We start from the raw sequence: 19089 nt of genomic DNA on the forward strand, positions 1-19089 counted from the left end.
CAGGCGAGTTTGGCTCCCATCTGTCCGGCCAACTACACAAAGGTAAGGGGGGTGGGGGTGTCATGGGGGTTGTCCAGGGGGGTCGCGGGTCGGCTGGGGGGGCGGTCGGAGGTTCTTGGGGGGGGCGGTCATTGGGGGGAGGGGGGTTTGCGTCGAGAGCAGGAGGGCCTGGGATCCCTCCTGCCCGTAATGTAGTGGGGGGTGGGGGTAGGGGATCGCCGTGGCCAGGAGGACTTGGGCTCCCTCCTGGCCCGAACAACTAGCGGGGGGGGGGGGGGGGGTCGCCAGGGCCAGGAGGACTTGGGCTCCCTCCTAGCCCGATATTGTCGGAGAGTTGGGGAGTCGGCGGGGCAAGAGGGCTTGGGCTCCCTTTTGCCTCGATCGTGTCAGGGAGTCGGGGGGGCAAGAGGGCTTGAGCTCCCTCTTGCCCCGATTGTGTCGGGGGTGCCGTGGTTGGCTGCGGCAAGAGGGCTTGAGCTCCCTCTTGCCCCGATCGTGTCAGGGGTGCCGCGGTTGGCTGGGGCAAGAGGGAGCTCAAGCCCTCTTGCCCCAGCCAACCACGGCACCCCCGACACGATCGGGGCAAGAGGGAGCTCAAGCCCTCTTGCCCCCCCGACTCCCCGACACGATCGAGGCAAAAGGGAGCGTGCGAGCGGTCCTTCAGGGTGGGGGTGCAAGCGGTCCTGCGGGAAGGGGGGTGAATTGGACTTCGGGGGGGCATCAGGCTTTTAGGGTGGGGACAGGACTTCAAGGGGTAGAGGAGAGTCGGGGCGGCCAGAGGAGAGTCGGGGCGGGCGAAAGGAGAGTCGGGCAGCATGCGCAGTATACGGGTGTGCGCGGTATATAAAAATTTCTGTACATAAATTTGTGTTTTTCGCGTGCTATACCCGTGTGCGCGTTATCTACGTGAAAATACGGTACTGCTTTTTTGGGTTCCTCTCCACAGTGTCCCTTTAATGAAGGTTTATTATTAGATATGTACATTTTCTAAATTAGTGATTGCAAATTTGGGACCTGCTCAACTTTTGTTTTTTTTTGCTCATTGGCTAGTGTTAGTGTTTGTGCGGCCCCAGAAAAATTTTTTTGGGCCAATGCGGCCCAGGGAAGCCAAAAGGTTGGACACAGCTGATGTAGATGGTCCGGATGAATGCTCATTCTGGATATACTGAGAAGCAGGTACTGGCTTTGCAGTCCTTCGTGACTAGGGTGGTATGTCTGTTTTAATTTTTCTCCCTCCGTGTTAATTGGATACAGAATGAACTGCACACTAATATAACATTTTTTTTTCCCTTGTGTTACAGTTCAACGGTCTGTTTATAAAGATTTGGTGACATTTTTGCAGAAGAATGATTACCTAACTTCCTCCCAGCTCAAAGCCAAGGTAAATGCTTTGTCATTTTGTGTAGTAGCCCTGACTTTATTCCTTTCGTTTATATATCGCAAGGAGTTATATGTATGCTTAGATGTGTTTTCCAAAAGCTTTTACTAGGTACATAGGCATTTAACCAAATAAAACAACCTTAAGTTGGCATATACAGAGACCTATTTTATCCCTCTCCACAGGTGCTAGGTAGGTATGTGTCTTTCAGTGTCTGCATAGAAATTTTATATACAGGGAAGCACATCACTTAGGGAATTCTGCCTTTCAAACTGCCTCCCTGTTTTCTCTAGTCTCTGTTCCCCATATAACTGATCTACCTTCTCATTAATTGCCCAACATATATACAGGAGTTAAAAACAATTCTGTAAGTCGTATATGGTATGCTTCCACTTCACTCGTTAATACAGATAAGAAATAACCTCGAGGGTTAATGTTTTCTTGTATGGAAGCCCAGTATCCTGTTTCCACAGTGGCCAATCCAAGTCACATGTACCTGGCTGAAACACAAGTAACAGCAACATTCCATGCTACCAATACCAGAGCAAGAAGTGGGAGGAGAGTGTGATGTAGTGGTTAGAGCTGCAGCCTTGGCACCCCGCACTGCTCCTGTGACCCTGAGCAAGTCACTTAATCCTACACTGCCCCAGGTACATTAGTCTGACTATGAGCCCACTGGGACAGACCAGGAAAAATGCTTGAGTACTTGATTTGTAACCCATTCTGAGCTCCTTTGGGAGGATGGGCTAAAAAATTGAATTAATAAGTTTCTCAATAGCAGACTGTGGACTTTTCCTCCAGGAACTTATCTAAACTTTTTTTTTTTTTTTTTAATATTTATCAATTTTTTCTGAAAGGCCAGCTGCTTAGCCCTTCACGAAATGACCTCGGCTCCAACACAATTGCTGTTTCATATAATTTAATGAATAATAAAGCAAAGGCAGCATACAGGAAATGCATCATAAGAATCTATAGCAATTGTGTAAGCGCAGGAGACAAGAAGATGCTAGCAATCTTGGCAGGTCTCAGTTTTCTCTGCCCATTTCCTCATAAGTTAGATTTTTTTTTATACCTTTACATGAAATATTACTTTAGCTATTCTGATTTATTTGTATAACAACCACTTTGAATTGTAACAAGGCTACTTGGTGCCAAATATGACTTCCTATTTCCCATGACAGTGTATTCTCAGTACTAAGGGCCAGATGCCTTGAGCATGTGCCCTCGCCCTCCTTCATTGGCCTGTCCTGTTTCAGCTTGATTGTAGTTGTCAGCAGTTTCATGTCATGTTGATCTGTTGTTGTGGCTTTGCTTGTGGCCCATGTACTTCATGGAAATTCTCTTAATAGATTGCTAGTAGTTGTCAGCATCAACAAATATTGTCAGCCTCTGCATCTGGGTCAAAGATGAAGTCTTATTTTTTTTTTTTTTCCAGAAATGTTCTTTTTTGCAGAATCCATTTTCAAGTTTGGCCTGTTGTATTGCAGTTCTTATACAGTCAGCACCGTTTTTGTTAACTTAGATGTCTGGGGTCTCATGAGGATGAGATGTCCTCTCTCATTGAGGGGTCCTCTTTCAGTCCCCTCTCGATGCCTCTGGAGGTACCATCGAAAGAGGCATCGCCATTGTCAGGAACAGAAGTGTGACTGGGTCTGATGGTTCCCATAAGGTTATGTCCATGGTCAGAGAGGAGGTAAGGGATTCATAGCCCATGAATCAGGCTTAGCAAACCAAGAAGACATCTGTCATATCAACCCTATATAATAGTGTCCTAGCCTTGTAATGACTCATTATTAAATCAGATATGGCTATGGTCAGAATACATTGAGTCAAAATAGCAGTAATCACAAAAATCATTAACTGAAAATCATCCAATAAAACAATATAAAATAAAATGCTATAAAATCACAGAGGAGAGTTAGTCTGTGCAGAATTCCTAAGAGGATAAAACACATGAAAAAAATAGATAACAACATCCAACTACATTTATATAGGTAAAAATTAGCTTACTTTTTTAAAATATAATTTTATTTTATTAAATTTAACAATTTTTACAAGAAAAGAAACTTCTTGCTAATGAAAACACAGTAAAAGTAAAAATTTCTAAAGGTATAAGCAAATAGTTGGAAACAATAAAATCCTTCCTAGGACCACTATTGTCAAAATTCTAGGAGGCCAGTAAAAGAAATATTGAGGAACAAGGAAGAAGAAACAATTAATTAATATATAGGTTTTAACACTGAATACACTACCACCTTTTCTCTTACATGTCTGTTATAAAAATTAGCTTACATTTATAAAAACATATATACTTCATGGCTTCATCCTGTCATGAGATTACCGCACCTAAAGAAATAAATTAACAAAACTAAACTTCAAGCTGGATTGTCATCATGCTCTCCTGAGAAAGCTGAGATCAGTGCACACTTGGTTGACTCCAGATGCTTCGAGCCACGCTTGCAGGTCAAGGTGTAAGAAGAGTATGGGAAGCATCTCTTGAAGTGGGAAACAGTTAAGGTGCAGTTACAGGATTCAAAACAGGATGAAAATAGATATTATCTTTCTAGAAGTAGCATTCAGCAAAACACACAAATCTTTCAACGGGCCTGTCGCTATCTTGTCATTGCCCACACGTGGGTCTCCTTTTACTAAGCTGTGATAGTGGTTTTAGCGCGCGCAGAATTGCCGCACACACTAGTCTCCAACGCCAGCATCGAGCAGGCATTAGTTTACCCACATAGCGCAGGGGTTTGCGCGCGCCAATCTTCAGTGTGCGCTAAAGACACTACTGCAGCTTAGTAAAAGGAGCCCTTGGTAATAAACATAAACTAGTACTGCATAAGTCCATAAAAAGATTAAAAATGTAAACCAACAGCAAGTCCATAGTTGCAAGAAAGAAAATAAGCTGTAGAGGTTCAGGATCATGAAGATCACTCTGTCGACGTAAGCTTTGTCATTCTGGTAACGACAGTCAATTAATCTTTACGTGGTAGGTTCAGGGTTTCAGGCACTTATTAAATCTCTTCTCCGGTAGCGTGGTGCTTTTTATGTAGGGAAATTTATCCTTCTGCTGGATCTCCTATAAATGTAAGTCTTCAACAAGTATTAAACAGAAAATACCTTGAATAGGATCTCCAGTAATTAGCCTCAATCCATAATTGTGTAGGTAAATTTATTAATAGCAAAATGAACGAAAGAAATGGTATTTGTAGAAACATAGAAAGTGACGGCAGAAAAGGGCCACAGCCCATCAAGTCTGCCCACTCAATTGACCCTCCCCCTTACTGTCCTCTTGGAGATCCCACTCTGATGACCCCTCCCTTTAATTCTACCCTCTTAGCGATCCAACATGTGCATCCCATTTATTCTTAAAATCTGGCACGCTGCTGGCCTCGATCACCTGTACTGGAAGCTCATTCCAATGATCAACCACTCTTACGGTGAAGAAATACTTCCTGGTGTCGCCATGAAATTTCCCGCCCCTGATTTTCAGTGGATGCCCTCTTGTGGCCGAGGGTCCTTTAAAAAGAAAAAGTCATCTTCCACCTCGATATGACCTGTGATATATTTAAATGTCTCAATCATGTCTCCCCTCTCCCTATGTTCTTCGAGGGAGTATAGCCGCAATTTATTGAGCCTCTCCTCGTATGAAAGATCCTTGAGCCCCAAGATCCTTGGCCCCATCCTGGTGGCCATTCGCTGAACCGACTCAACTCTCAGCACATCTTTACGGTAATGTGGCCTCCAGAATTGTACACAGTATTCCAGATGAGGTCTCACCATGGTTCTGTACAAAGGCATAATGACCTTGGGCTTCCGACTAACGAAACTTCTACAGATACAACCCAGCAGTTGCCTAGCCTTGGATGAAGCCTTCTCCACTTAATTGGCAGTTTTCATGTCTTCACTGATGATCACTCCTAAATCCCATTCTGCCGTAGTCCTAGCCAAGGTCTCTCCATTCAAGGAGTAAGTTCTGCACGGATTTTTGTTGCCAAGGTGCATAACCTTACATTTTTTAGCGTTGAATCCCAGTTGCCAGGTCGAAGACCAATGCTCTAACAAAAGCAGGTCCTGCATCATACTGTTGGACAAATTGCTGTCACTTACTATGTTACATAGTTTGGTGTCATCGGCGAATAATGTTATTTTATCCCAAGACAAGCAGGCAGGTATTCTCACTAGGTATTCTCATCCGACGGAGCCCCGATGCGGACGTCTCACAAGCATACTTGCTTGTAGAAACTTTAGAAGTTTCGAGTCGCCCGCACCGCGCATGCGCGAGTGCCTTCCCGCTCGATGCACCGGGCGCGTCTCCTCAGTTCTTACTTTTCTGCGGAGCCGAGAAGTCTGTCTTCGACTCTCTGCGCGAAGTAACTTCACTTGTGCCTTCTAAGTCTGTGTTTTTGAGTTCTTTTTACTCATAATCATTGGTTTTCGTCGTTTTTTCTTGTTTTTCAAAAAAAAATAAAAAATTTCCATCCGTTCGACCGGGCAGGCCGCGGCCCCGCGGCTTTGATCTAGCGGCGGAGCTTTTTCGGCCTATGTCCCGGCCTATCACCGGTTTTAAAAAGTGTGTCAAGTGCCAGCGTGCAATTTCGCTGACGGACCCTCATCGATGCTGTCTTCAGTGTCTCGGGCCTCAACACCTTCCGAAATCATGCAGGCCTTGCTCCACGCTTACAGCACGTGCGTTTAAGCGTCGCTGCTTCTTGTGGGAGTTGCTATTCAGCATGGAGGCTTCGACGGAGCTGTCCTCATCAGAGTGCCACATCTTAGACTTCCGCCTCGACCCTTCCGGCTTCCACCTCTGTGGCCTCGAGTCTCCTCAAGCCTGACTTGTTTGTGCCGGCTCTGACTCCGACGCCTGCTGCGGTGCCTTCCTCTGTCTCTTCAGGTCAGGTAGCACAGCAGCCCATTCCCCCCGTGGTGCTAAAGGTGCCCAAGGCTTCTAAGTCCAAGCACCTGGGCGCCAGGGAGCGCGAAGTCCGTGCAGGAGGTCCCATTGCGGATGCGGATCCCTCCTTGCCTGCTTCGTTCCAGACCTTGCTGGAGAAGCAATTCATCAAGCTCTTTATCACTATGGGGCCAAAGCTTCCCTCCCAAATCCAGCCTGGGCACGCGGAGGCCTCCCGCGAGGTCGAGCCGCCTCCAGTGCCTCCATGACGTAAACTATCGCTGCAGGGAGCAGAGTCTCTGCGAATGTCTGGTCTGGCATCGATGCATGCATCGCAAGGAGCAGAGTCTTTGCCCATGCCTCCATTGGAATCGATTCACTCAATACAAGGAGCAGAGTCTTTGCGAGTGCCTCCGTTGGAACTGATTCCCTCGATGCAAGGAGCAGAGTCTTTGCAAGGGCCTCCTCCGGACCCAATGCCCTCGATGCCGAGCCTCGAGGCTTGGCGGGTGCCTCGAGGTGCTTCTACCCAGCCACCTCTGCTTTGATCCACCGCCTCCAGCCCCATCCACTTGCTGGAAGCCTCGACGGTGCCTCGCTTGCCTCGACGATCGAGGCCTACTTCCAGGCACAGTTCTGGCCATCGCTCGAGGCATTCATCGAGGCATGCCTCGCCTCGTCGGAAGCAGCCTTTCCTTGAATATTCGCCGCCGGCTTCTTCACCTCCTCCTATGCCGTAGCTCGAGGACACCATGGGATCTTTTTCTCCCTGCTGATCCCCAGCCTCGTTGGATCCAGAAGCCTCGACATCCTCGAGCCCTTCTCGGGGCCCTGCTCTGGCAGACCAGCTGTCGTTCTCCTCTTTCCTTCGGCAGATAGCTGTGGATTTGGACATTAGCCTGGACTCGGGGTCCAAATTTTCCAAGGAGTATCTGGAGATGATGCATCTCCCCCAACCTCCTGCTGAGTCGCTCCGGCTTCCTCTGCATAAGCTGCTGGACCAGACTTTCATGCGTTGTTTTGAAACACCTTTCTCCATCCCAGCTGTTCCTGGGAAATTGGATGCCAGGTACTGCACGGTACACCTTAAGGGATTCGATGGTGCCCAGCTCTCCCATCAATCCCTCTTGGTGGAGTCCTTGCTGAAGCGGTCTCATCCCTTCCAGGTCTATGCCACCGTTCCACCTGGCCGGGAGGGCAAGACCATGGACAGGTTTGGCAGACTCATCTACCAGAACTCGATGATGGCCTCTCGAGTCCTGAATGATAGTTTTCACTTTGCAACCTATTTCGAGTTTTTCCTCTCAGTTCTGCAAAAGTTTCTGCCCTACTTGGACTCTCAAGCACGGTTCGAGTACCTGGAAGTTCTGGCTTCGTTTTCTCAATTGCGCCTGCAGATGATGCAGTCGTCTTACGACGCTTTTGAACGCTCTGCGAGGGCTGCTGCTTGTTCGGTGGCCATGCAACGCCTGGCGTGGCTTCGGACCATTGATATGGACCCAAACCTTCAGGACAGGCTGGCTAACGTCCCATGTGCTGGAGCCGACCTTTTCGAGTCCATCGAGGTGGTGACCAAGAAGCTCTTGGACCACGAGAAGTCTTTCCAGTTGATTCTAAGTTCGAAGCCTAAGCCTGCTCCTCCTCGTCCATCACGCCCGCCTTTGATCTACCAGCGGCGCTACCCACCGAAACAGGCCCCTGCCATCCGTCAGCCTGTTAAGCGGCAGCATCCGCAGAAGCCGCAGCAAAAACCTCCAACTTCTGCTGTCCCCAAGGCTCCTCAGCCTTTTTGACGGTCTCGTAGAGAGCATAACTGCCATCGTTCTGCCCTTCCCTATTTTTCCCATCGGAGGTCGTCTCCATCATTTTTATCATCGATGAACGACTATTACCACCGACCTCTGGGTCCTTTCCATCGTACGGGAGGGATACTCTCTTCAGTTCCATCAAGTTCCTCCAGAACATCCTCCAAGAGAGTATCCTTCCAACTTAACCCAGACCGCCCTTCTTCTTCAGGAAGCTCAGGCTTTGCTCCGGCTCAGAGCTGTAGAGCCGGTCCCTTTGGATCAACGGAACAAGGGTTTTTACTCCTGGTACTTCCTTGTTTCAAAGAAGACGGGCGATCTGCGTCCTATTTTGAACCTCAGGGTGCTCAACAAGTTTCTGGTCAAAGAGAAGTTTTGCATGTTAACTTTGGCTTCTCTCTATCCCCTCCTTGAGCAGAACGACTGGTTATGCTCTCTGGATCTCAAGGAGGCCTACACTCATATTCCCATTCATCTGGCCTCTCGACACTATCTCAGATTTCGGGTGGGACATCTTCATCTTCAGTATCGAGTGCTTCCTTTCGGCCTGGCGTCATCACCCAGAGTCTTCACCAAGTGCCTGGTTGTAGTGGCCGCAGCACTCAGGAACCATGGTTTTCAGGTGTTTCCCTACCTCGATGACTGGCTCATCAAGGATTCCACGTCTCAGGGAGTTGTCCAGGCGACCCGGAGGACGATCTGGTTCCTGCGGAGTCTGGGGTTTGAGGTCAACTTTCCAAAATCCCATCTGCAACCTTCCCAGACCCTTCCCTTCATTGGAGCTGTTCTGGATGCAATTCAACTCGGGGCGTTCCTTCCTCCACAATGCCTGGATGCTCTGCTTCGTCTTTGTCATTCCGTGTCCTCTCGCCTGTCCATCTCGGTGAGACACATGATGGTTCTTCTGGGCCACATGGCCTCTACAGTTCACGTGACTCCTTTTGCCAGACTTCACCTCAGAATTCCTCAATGGACCCTGGCATCTCAATGGACGCAGGTATCCGACCCTCTGACTCGACACATCCAGGTCACTCCTGCTCCGACACAGTCTCTTCGCTGGTGGATGCTCTCTTCCAATCTCTTCAGATGTTTGCTGTTTCACACGCCTCCCCATCAGAAGGTTCTCACGACCGACTCCTTGACCTATGCTTGGGGGGCTCATCTGGATGGTCTTCGCACTCAAGGCTATTGGACCAGTGCATAACGCCTGTGTCACATCAATCTCCTGGAACTTAGGGCGATTTTCAATACTCTCCATGCGTTTCAGCATCTACTTCACGACATGGTGGTTCTCATTCGCACGGACAACCAGGTCGCCATGTATTATATCAACAAGCAGGGGGGGGGCACAGGATCGGCCTCCCTCTGTCAGGAAGCTCTGAAAGTTTGGGATTGGGCGATCCGACACAACACCTTCCTCAAAGCTGTCTACATTTAGGGGGCGGACAATGCCTTGGCAGACAACTTGAGTCGTCTTCTGTAGCCTCACGAATGGACTCTCCATTCCACGCCCCTGCATCACATCTTCTCTCTATGGGTAACGCCTCAACTTCAAACTACCTCAGTTCTGCTCCAGGATCTACACTTCCTCATCGCCTCGAGGCAGATGCTTTTCTTCTGGACTGGAGGAATCTCTTTCTGTATGCGTTTCCTCCGTTTCCTCTCATTCAAAAGACTTTAGTCAAGCTAAAGTCCAACCATGCCATCATGATTCTGATTGCTCCTCGGTGACCCAGACAACCTTGGTACTCCCTTCTACTTCAACTCAGCAGCAGGGAGCCCTTTCTTCTGCCAGTGTTTCCCTCTCTGCTTACACAGCATCAGGGATCTCTACTCTACACCTGACAGCTTGGTTCCTCTCAACGTAACTCCCCTTCAGTTTTCACAAGTTGTGCGGGATGTTTTGGAAGCTTCACGGAAGCCTGCTACTAGACAATGCTATTCCCAAAAATGGACTAGATTTTCTACTTGGTGTTTTTCTCATCACAAGGAGCCTCAACATGCCTCCTTATCCTCTGTTTTGGACTATCTTTTGTACCTATCTCATTCTGGCCTCAAGTCTACATCGATACGAGTCCATCTGAGTGCAATTGCTGCTTTCCATCAGCCTCTTCAAGGGAAACCTCTTTCTGCTCATCCTGTGGTTTCCAGATTCATGACAGGACTTTTCCATGTCAATCCTCCCCTCAAACCGCCTCTAGTGGTTTGGGACCTCAATTTTGTTCTTTCTTAGGTTATGAAACCTCCATTTGAGCCTCTTAACAAGGCTCATTTCAAGTGCCTCACTTCTGCTCGTCGAGTTAGTGAGCTTCAAGCATTGGTTGCGGATCCACCTTTCACAGTGTTCCATCATGACAAGGTGGTGCTTCGCACTCATCCTAAATTCCTTCCTAAAGTGGTCTCGGAATTTCATCTAAATCAATCCATTGTTCTTCCAGTGTTTTTTCCAAAGCCTCATTCTCATCCTGGAGAATCAGCTCTTCACACGCTGGACTGTAAACGTGCTTCGGCTTTCTACCTAGAAGCACCAAGCCGCACAGAACTGCTCCTCAACTTTTCATCTCCTTTGATCCGAACAAGTTGGGATGTCCTCTCTCTAAACGTACCATCTCCAACTGGATGGCTGCTTGTATCTCTTTCTGCTATGCCCAGGATTCTGCTATGCTGGATTACCCCTTCACAGTAAAGTCGCAGCCCATAAGGTCAGAGCAATGGCAGCCTCTGTTGCTTTCCTCAGATCGACACCGATTGAAATTTTTAAAGCTGCCACTTGGTCCTCGGTTCATACCTTCACTTCTCATTATTGTCTGGATACTTTCTCCAGATGGGATGGACAGTTTGACCAAACTGTATTGCAGAGTTTATTTTCCTAAGTTGCCAACTCTCCCTCCATCCCATTGTGGTTAGCCTGCTTGTCCTGGGATAAAGCAATGTTACTTACCGTAACAGTTGTTATCCAGGGACAGCAGGCAGCTATTCTCCCCTGGGTTGGCTTCTCTGCTAGCTATCTGAACTGAGGAGACGCGCCCGGTGCATCGGGCGGGAAGGCACTCGCGCATGCGCGGTGCGAGCGACTCAAAACTTCTAAAGTTTCTACAAGCAAGTATGCTTATGAGACGTCCGCATCGGGGCTCCGTTGGAAGACGTCACCCACTAGTGAGAATAGCTGCCTGCTGTCCCTGGATAACTTGTTACGGTAAGTATCATTGCTTTCCCTTGAAGCCCTTGAGTCAGGTCTTCTACGAATATGTTGAAAAGGATCGGGCCCAAGACCGAGCCCTGCGGCACTCCACTGGTCACCTCCGACGTTTTAGAGAGGGTACCGTTAACCACCACCCTCTGAAGTCTACCACTTAGCCAATCACCAACCCATGAAGTTAGTGTTTCTCCTAATCCCATCGATTTCATCTTGCTCAATAACCTGCGGTGTGGGATGCTATCTAAAGCTTTACTGAAGTCCAAGTACAAGACGTCCAGGGACTCTCCCAAATCCAGCTTTCTTGTTACCCAGTCAAAGAAGCTGATAAGATTAGATTGGCAGGACCTACCCTTGGTGAATCCATGTTGGTGGGGATCACGTAGCTTCTCCTCGTTCAGGATCGTGTCCAATTTGAGTTTGATTAGTGTTTCCATGAGTTTACTCACTATTAATGCGAGACTCACCGGTCTGTAATTCGCAGCCTCTGCTCTGCAACCCTATTTGTGCAGAGGAACGACGTTAGCTGTTTTCCAGTCCAAGGGGACTCTTCCCGTACTCAGGGAGAGATTGAAGAGCACGGATAACGGTTCCGCTAGGACATCACACAGCTCTCTGAGCACTCTGGGGTATAGATTGTCCAGTCCCATGGCTTTGTCCGCCTTCAGTCTTGATAGTTCGCCGTAGACGGTGTAAACTCGAAATTCTGAAACAGGTCTTCCGAGCTTAGTTTTGCCTGCAACTGTGGACCGGACCCCGGCGCCTCGCAGATGAAGACTGAGCAGAAGTATTCATTTAGTAATTTGGCTGTATCTGAATCTGATTTTATGTAATTCCTGTCTGGTTTTCGAAGGCGTACTATCCCATCTGTGTTTCTTTTTCTGTCCCCCTTCTTAACTTTCTTTGCTAGATTTTCTTCTACACTAAGCTTGGCCTCTCTGACTGCCGTTTTGACAGCTGCAACATTGGAAAATATATAATTAGAACACCAAAAAATTGCACACAAAAGATTTAAAATTAAAGTTACGTATAGCAAACAGCTTTGTTAACATTTCAAACATCTTTATAAAGCTGTTCTTAATTAATAAGGAACCAAACAAGCATAATCAACATACTTGAATACAGATTCACAAAATTTAACTAAGGTGAGAAAAAAAATTCCCTTCATTAGAAAACTTATATAGTATTTAGTCCACAAATATATTGAGTCAAAAACAGGAAAAAAGAAAACCAATAATAAATTTAATGGGAACATTCTAAGAAGACGTAGCGGGCAGCCAGTTCACATTATTCTTTTGGAGTGGCAATAGAACCAATTATGACACCCCCACTTTCTCTAGCCACAATAAATTCTAACAGTTGTTTAGGCTTTAAAAAAATAATTTTTATCACCATAAGTAACACAACATTTTACCGAGAAATTCAATATAAATGAAGCACCTAGAGAGAGGAATAACGGTCTATAAGCCCAGAAGTCCCTTCTCTGTTGTGATGCTTGTAAAACATCTGGCAAAATACGTATCGTTGAGCCCATAAATTGAGCATTTATATGCCTAAAGTAAGTTTTAAGAATTAAATCTCTATCAAACTCAAAAGCGAAAGTCACCACAGTCGGCAGTGTTTAGTGTTCCACAGAGCTGTTCGGGCTCCCACAAGCTGCAATCGGCAGCGAACTGAAATCAAGGCTGGCTCCTACATGGAGCCTCCACTGAAACTGTCCCCCCTCCAGCCGGGCGTGCGAGCCAGCTCCCTCCCCCCACGATTGGTAAAACCAAACAAATTGAACCAAGGGAACGGCGCACCGGCTAAGGCGCACGGCAAAGGCGCATGCGCCTTAGCACGCGCCTTTGCGAAAAGTCTGAAACACAGACCACATAAGTATTCCTTATTTTCCATAAAAAGGTTAACCAGCATCTGCCTGTATAATCTATAATTATAGCCTGCATGCATAGCTTACCACCGCATGTATAGCCTGTTACCGCATGTATAGCCTGTTACCGCATGTATAGCCTGTTACCGCATGTATAGCTGCATGTATAGCCTGTTGCCGCATGTATAGCCTGCTGCCGCATGTATAGCCTGCTGCCGCATGTATAGCCTGTACTGCCCATTACTACCTGATACAACTTACATCTCACTACACCTCACACAATCATGGCAATTTTTAACAAACACCAACTACTACTAGGGATACTGTATCTAATCTGCTCTAGATGCTGGGGCAATGAAGACATATCCAGTCAACTTATTCACACCTATCCCTCCTGGCACAGACCAGCCAAATAACAAACTCCCACCAACTCCTAAAAAACTATCCAGAACAAGGCCCACTTCAAATCCCAGTGATAAACACCAACCTGAACAAACACAGAAACCTAAAAAAGTTAATATATTCTGAAACTCTCACCCCAACCAGCTATGAAAACATTACGGGATACTATCTAAATACCCGCTCCGTGAGAAACAAAGCACATATAATAAATGACTGGATATTGCAAACAAAGCCGGATCTCCTGTTTCTGACAGAAACATGGATGGTCTCTGACACAGACATTATCATGAAAGAAATCCTACCACAGGGATACAAAATACTCCCACTATCAAGAAACTGGAAAAAAGGAGGCGGCCTAGCGATCATACTAAAAGAACCCTTTGACTACATCAACGGACGGCCACCAGGATGATCTCGGGGTTCAAGGGTCTCTCGTACGAAGAGAGACTGAACAAATTGCAGCTCTACACTCTTGAGGAACGTAGGGAGAGGGGAGACATGATCGAAATATTTAAGTACCTCACGGGACGTGTCGAAGTGGAAGATGATATTTTCTTTCTCAAGGGACCCTTGGCCACAAGAGGGCACCCGCTCAAACTCAGGGGTGGAAAATTTCATGGCGACACCAGAAAGTATTTCTTCACAGAGAGAATGGTTGATCATTGGAACAAGCTTCCAGTGCAGGTGATCGAGGCAGACAGCATGCCAGACTTTAAGAATAAATGGGATACCCATGTGGGATCCCTACGAGGGTCAAGATAAGGAAATTGGGTCATTAGGGCATAGACAGGGGGTGGGTAAGCAGAGTGGGCAGACTTGATGGGCTGTAGCCCTTTTCTGCCGTCATCTTCTATGTTTCTATGAACAGATTCCAAAACATCAGAAAACCTAGAAATACTAACTTGCAAAATCATTAACACCCAATTAGAAGAATCACTGACTATTACTCTATTTTATATCCCACCCAAAAAATGGCCAAACGCCAGAGATGAATTCTTCGAATTCTTCGACCCTAAAAGGATCATACAATCTACTTCCGGGGGACATAAACATACACCTAGAACAAAAGGGAAAGTCAGAAATAATCGATATTGTCACCTTCCTAATGTCACTCGATTTTCCAATTTCAGACACAGAGATAACCCATGAAAAAGGACACATGTACCGTATTTTCACGTAGATAACGCGCACCCGTGTAAAACGCGCACACGGGTATAGCGTGCGAAAAACACACATTTATGTACAGAAATTTTTATATACCGCGCACACCCGTATACCGCGCATGCTGCCCGACTCTCCTTTCACCCGCTCCGACTCTCCTCTGGCCACCCCGGCTCTCCTTTCGCCCGCCCCAACTCTCCTCTCCCCCTTGAAGTCCTGTCCCCACCATGAAAGCCTGATGCCCCCCCGACGTCCGATTCACCCCCCCCCCCCCGCAGGACCGCTCGCACCCCCACCCCGAAGGACCACTCGCACGCACCCGCACCCCCACCCTGAAGGACCGCTCGCACTCCCACAGCCTCCCGACCCCCCCATCATGTAGAAGCTCCTACTGGTGTCCTGCTGCTTCCTCTTGGCAGTCCCAACGCCCCGACACGATCGGGGCAAGAGGGAGCTCAAGCCCTCTTGCCCCCCCGACTCCCCGACACGATCGGGGCAAAAGGGAGCCCAAGCCCTCTTGCCCCGCCGACTCCCCAACTCCCCGACAATATCGGGCCAGGAGAGAGCTCAAGTCCTCCTGGCCACGGCGACCCCCTACCCCCACCCCGCACTACATTACGGGCAGGAGGGATCCCAGGCCCTCCTGCCCTCAACGCTGACCGCCCCCCCCAAGAACCTCCGACCGCCCCCCAGCCGACCCGCGACCCCCCTGGCCGTCCCCCACGACACCCCCACCCCCCTTCCCCGTACCTTTGTGTAGTTGGCCGGACAGACGGGAGCCAAACCCGCCTGTCCGGCAGGCAGCCAACGACGGAATGAGGTCGGATTGGCCCATCCGTCCCAAAGCTCCGCCTACTGGTGGGGCCTAAGGCGCCTGGACCAATCAGAATAGGCCCGGGAGCCTTAGGTCCCTCCTGGGGGCGGGGCCTTGGGCACATGGTCGGGAGACAGCGTATCCAGATTGTTCCCGAAGAGAGGCAGCGTGGGAGCCCTGCTCGGCCCTCTCCCTGACCGAAAGGGAACATCTAAAAGAGCACAGCAGCCAGCCGGGCCCCCTTTCAGGCCACCAGCGGGAGACAGCGTATCCAGATTGTTCCCGAAGAGAGGCAGCGTGGGAGCCCTGCTCCGCCCCTCTCCCTGACCGAAAGGGAACATCTAAAAGAGCACAGCAGCCAGCCGGGCCCCCTTTCAGGCCACCAGCGGGAGACAGCGTATCCAGATTGTTCCCGAAGAGAGGCAGCGTGGGAGCCCTGCTCCGCCCCTCTCCCTGACCGAAAGGGAACATCTAAAAGAGCACAGCAGCCAGCCGGGCCCCCTTTCAGGCCACCGGCGGGAGACAGCGTATCCAGATTGTTCCCGAAGAGAGGCAGCGTGGGAGCCCTGCTCCGCCCCCCTCCCTGACCGAAAGAACATTTAAAAGAGCACAGCGCCAACGGCGCTCAGCCGTTCGGCGCACCTTTGTGAAGCGCCTGCAGTGACAGTTGGATTCTGAAGCTAACAAAATAACAGGCTCCAATCAGCAGGAGCACACCAGCACTTTACGAGAGCGATGAAGGACCCAGGATCCCAGAGGTACTTTCCAGTATACTGCACAGAGTGCAATATGTACGACTACCTCCCCTTGGGAAGGCGGGAGTACATATGCAGTCGGTGTCAGGAACTGGAAAGCCTGAGGATGGAGGTCGGCAGATTGAGGGTCAGGGTCCAGGAACTGGAGGGACTGGAGGGACTGCGCACCACAGAGGAGACGAGCTGGTCAACCCAGAACACAGACGGAGCAGGCCCCATTGTGGACCAGGTGAGAGACCTCGAGAGATTCATCGAGGAGGCCTATAGGAAGGTGGAGGAACGGGACCAGCAGCTGCACAGACGGATGTCGGCAGATGAGACCCAGGATCCACAAGGCGACACCGGGGAAGGACCTAGCGGAGGAACCACGCAAGAGGAGGAGACCGCGACTCACCGGGACCCCGAGGGAGAGACACCGCACTACACCAAGGACACGGACCTGAGGCAGAGGAGGTTGCTGAGGAAAGGGAAGTCTGCTATTGTGGTGGGAGACTCGATCTTGAGAGAGGTAGACGGTCACGTAGCTGGAGGAAGGGAGGACCGGCTAGTGACTTGTCTCCCAGGGGCCAAGACAGGAGACATCACTGATAGGATCGAGAGGATCCTGGACGGAGCAGAGACAGAGGAGACTGCGGTAATAATCCACGTCGGAACGAATGATGTGAGCCGGAGGAACTTCAGCATGGCCACACTGACTGACCAGTTCAGGGTCCTGGGACGAAAGCTGAAGCGGAGCACACGGAGGATAGCATTCTCGGAGATCCTGCCTGTACCGAGAGCAGATGCAAAGAGGCAGGCAGACCTCCAGGCTGTGAATGCATGGTTGAAGAGATGGTGCCAGGAGGAGGGCTTCCACTTTGTGAGGAACTGGACGTCCTTCTGGGGAAAGAGCAAGCTCTACCGGCGGGACGGCCTGCACCTGAGCACAGCGGGAACTAGACTACTGGCAGCCAATGTGAGGAAGGAGATCGAGAGGGCTTTAAACTGAGGAGAGGGGGAAAGCCGACAGCTGATCTGATGTTGACGCTTCAGACAACAGTATCCAGAACAGATGCTGAACGGGCTGACTGCAGGGAGGAAGCAGAGGGACCGGAGGATCTTATGATCAGACAGCGAGGGAAACATCAGGTAAAGGGAGCTTGCTGGGAGAAGACTAAGGGGCATGGAGACACAGGGGGACTGGGTGGCACGAGGGCGAAAGCTGAGAGCAATATAGAGGTACCACAAGGCGAGGGGGATCAAACAGAGGCTCAAGGGATGATAGCCCAGGAGGGGGCCGGTAGGGCTAGAAAACCCAGAGGAAAAGCGGGGAAGTGGGGTGGCGGGAATGTGGGGAAGCTGAAAGCTAAGAGGGTAAAGGCTGAGGGCAAAGCAGAAGCACAGGGAACGGGAGAACTGCCCGAAATCCAAGGGCAGGCGGCCCAGGTAAATGCAGAGGTGGAGGAAAAACGACGGGACCTACGGGACCTGCGGTGCTTATACGCAAATGCAAGAAGCCTCATGGCCAAGATGGGTGAACTAGAAGTCGTGGCCAAGGGGGAGGACCTAGATATAATTGGAATTGCAGAAACCTGGTGGACAGAGGAAAATCAATGGGATGTGGCGCTGCCGGGGTACAAGCTCTACAGGAGAGACAGTACCCACAAGAAGGGGGGAGGCATAGCACTATATATAAAGGACTCTATCCACTCGGTCGGGATGGATATGGCAACGAAGGCAGAGGGGCTGGAATCGCTATGGGTCAAATTGCCGGGAAACAAGGATGCAGGCATAAAACTGGGGCTGTACTATCGCCCACCTGGTACGCCAGAAGGAGTCGGACACGACTTGGAAGCGGAATTGAGACAGGAATGCAGGACTGGAAGTGTAACAGTGATGGGGGACTTCAACTACCCGGGAATAGACTGGAGTACGGGTCACTCCAACTGCACTAGGGAAACAGGATTTGTAGAAGCTGTGAGGGACTGCTTCATGGAGCAACTAGTCAAAGAACTGACGCGAGGGGGTGCTACTCTTGACCTCATCCTAAACGGATTAGGGGGGCCTGCAAGAGGGGTAGAAGTGGGAGGACCACTAGGCAACAGTGATCACAACGCGATCAGATTCACATTAGAAAGGGGGACACCCATAGTAAGGAGGACCGCAACAACTGCACTCAACTTCAAGAAAGGGAACTATGTTGCTATGAGGGAAATGGTGGGGAGGAAGCTCAGAAACATCTTTAGGATGGAGACTGTGGGAAGCGCCTGGACCCTATTCAGGGACACCCTGCAGGAAGCACAAAGAATGTACGTCCCCAGTTTCAGGAAAGGCTGCAAGAACAAGCGATCAAAGGACCCGGTTTGGATGTCAACTGAAGTAAAGAGGGCAATAAATGACAAAAAAGTATCCTTCCGGAGATGGAAAAAGGACCCAACGGAGGAAAATCACCAGGCGCACAGTAAATGCCAAAAGGAATGCCACCAAGAGGTTAGAAAAGCGAAAGGGGAATACGAAGAGGGGCTGGCCAGGGAAGCGAAAAACTTCAAGGCATTCTTCAGTTACGTAAAGGGGAAGCGACCAGCGAGAGAGGAGGTGGGGCCGTTGGACGATGGGGATAGGAAGGGAGTGATTAAGGAGGATAAAGAGGTAGCTGAGAGGTTGAACACGTTCTTCTCGTCGGTTTTCACGAGCGAAGACACATCTAATATACCGGATTCAGAGGAGCTCTTGAGTGGGGAACAGGCCGAAAAATTGGAGCACATAGAGGTAAGTAAGGAGGATGTCCTCAAACAGATAGACAGGTTAAAATGCGGTAAATCACCAAGCCCG

General features: G+C 49.5%; 1 protein-coding gene across 6 annotated transcripts in view; it reads left to right on the forward strand.

The window, feature by feature from the left end:
• The window catches only part of LOC117364564 (PC-esterase domain-containing protein 1A-like), a 163098-nt gene that overhangs the window by 58200 nt on the left and 85809 nt on the right, over positions 1-19089 (forward strand). For all 6 annotated transcript variants that reach the window (XM_033953914.1, XM_033953931.1, XM_033953922.1 and 3 more), the window contains exon 4: positions 1302-1381. In XM_033953914.1, the coding sequence (XP_033809805.1) occupies positions 1302-1381 (80 nt within the window). The remainder of the gene's footprint in view (positions 1-1301; positions 1382-19089) is intronic.

The sequence above is a fragment of the Geotrypetes seraphini genome, chromosome 1 (assembly GCF_902459505.1).
Source record: "Geotrypetes seraphini chromosome 1, aGeoSer1.1, whole genome shotgun sequence".
Taxonomy (NCBI): Eukaryota; Metazoa; Chordata; class Amphibia; order Gymnophiona; family Dermophiidae; genus Geotrypetes; species Geotrypetes seraphini.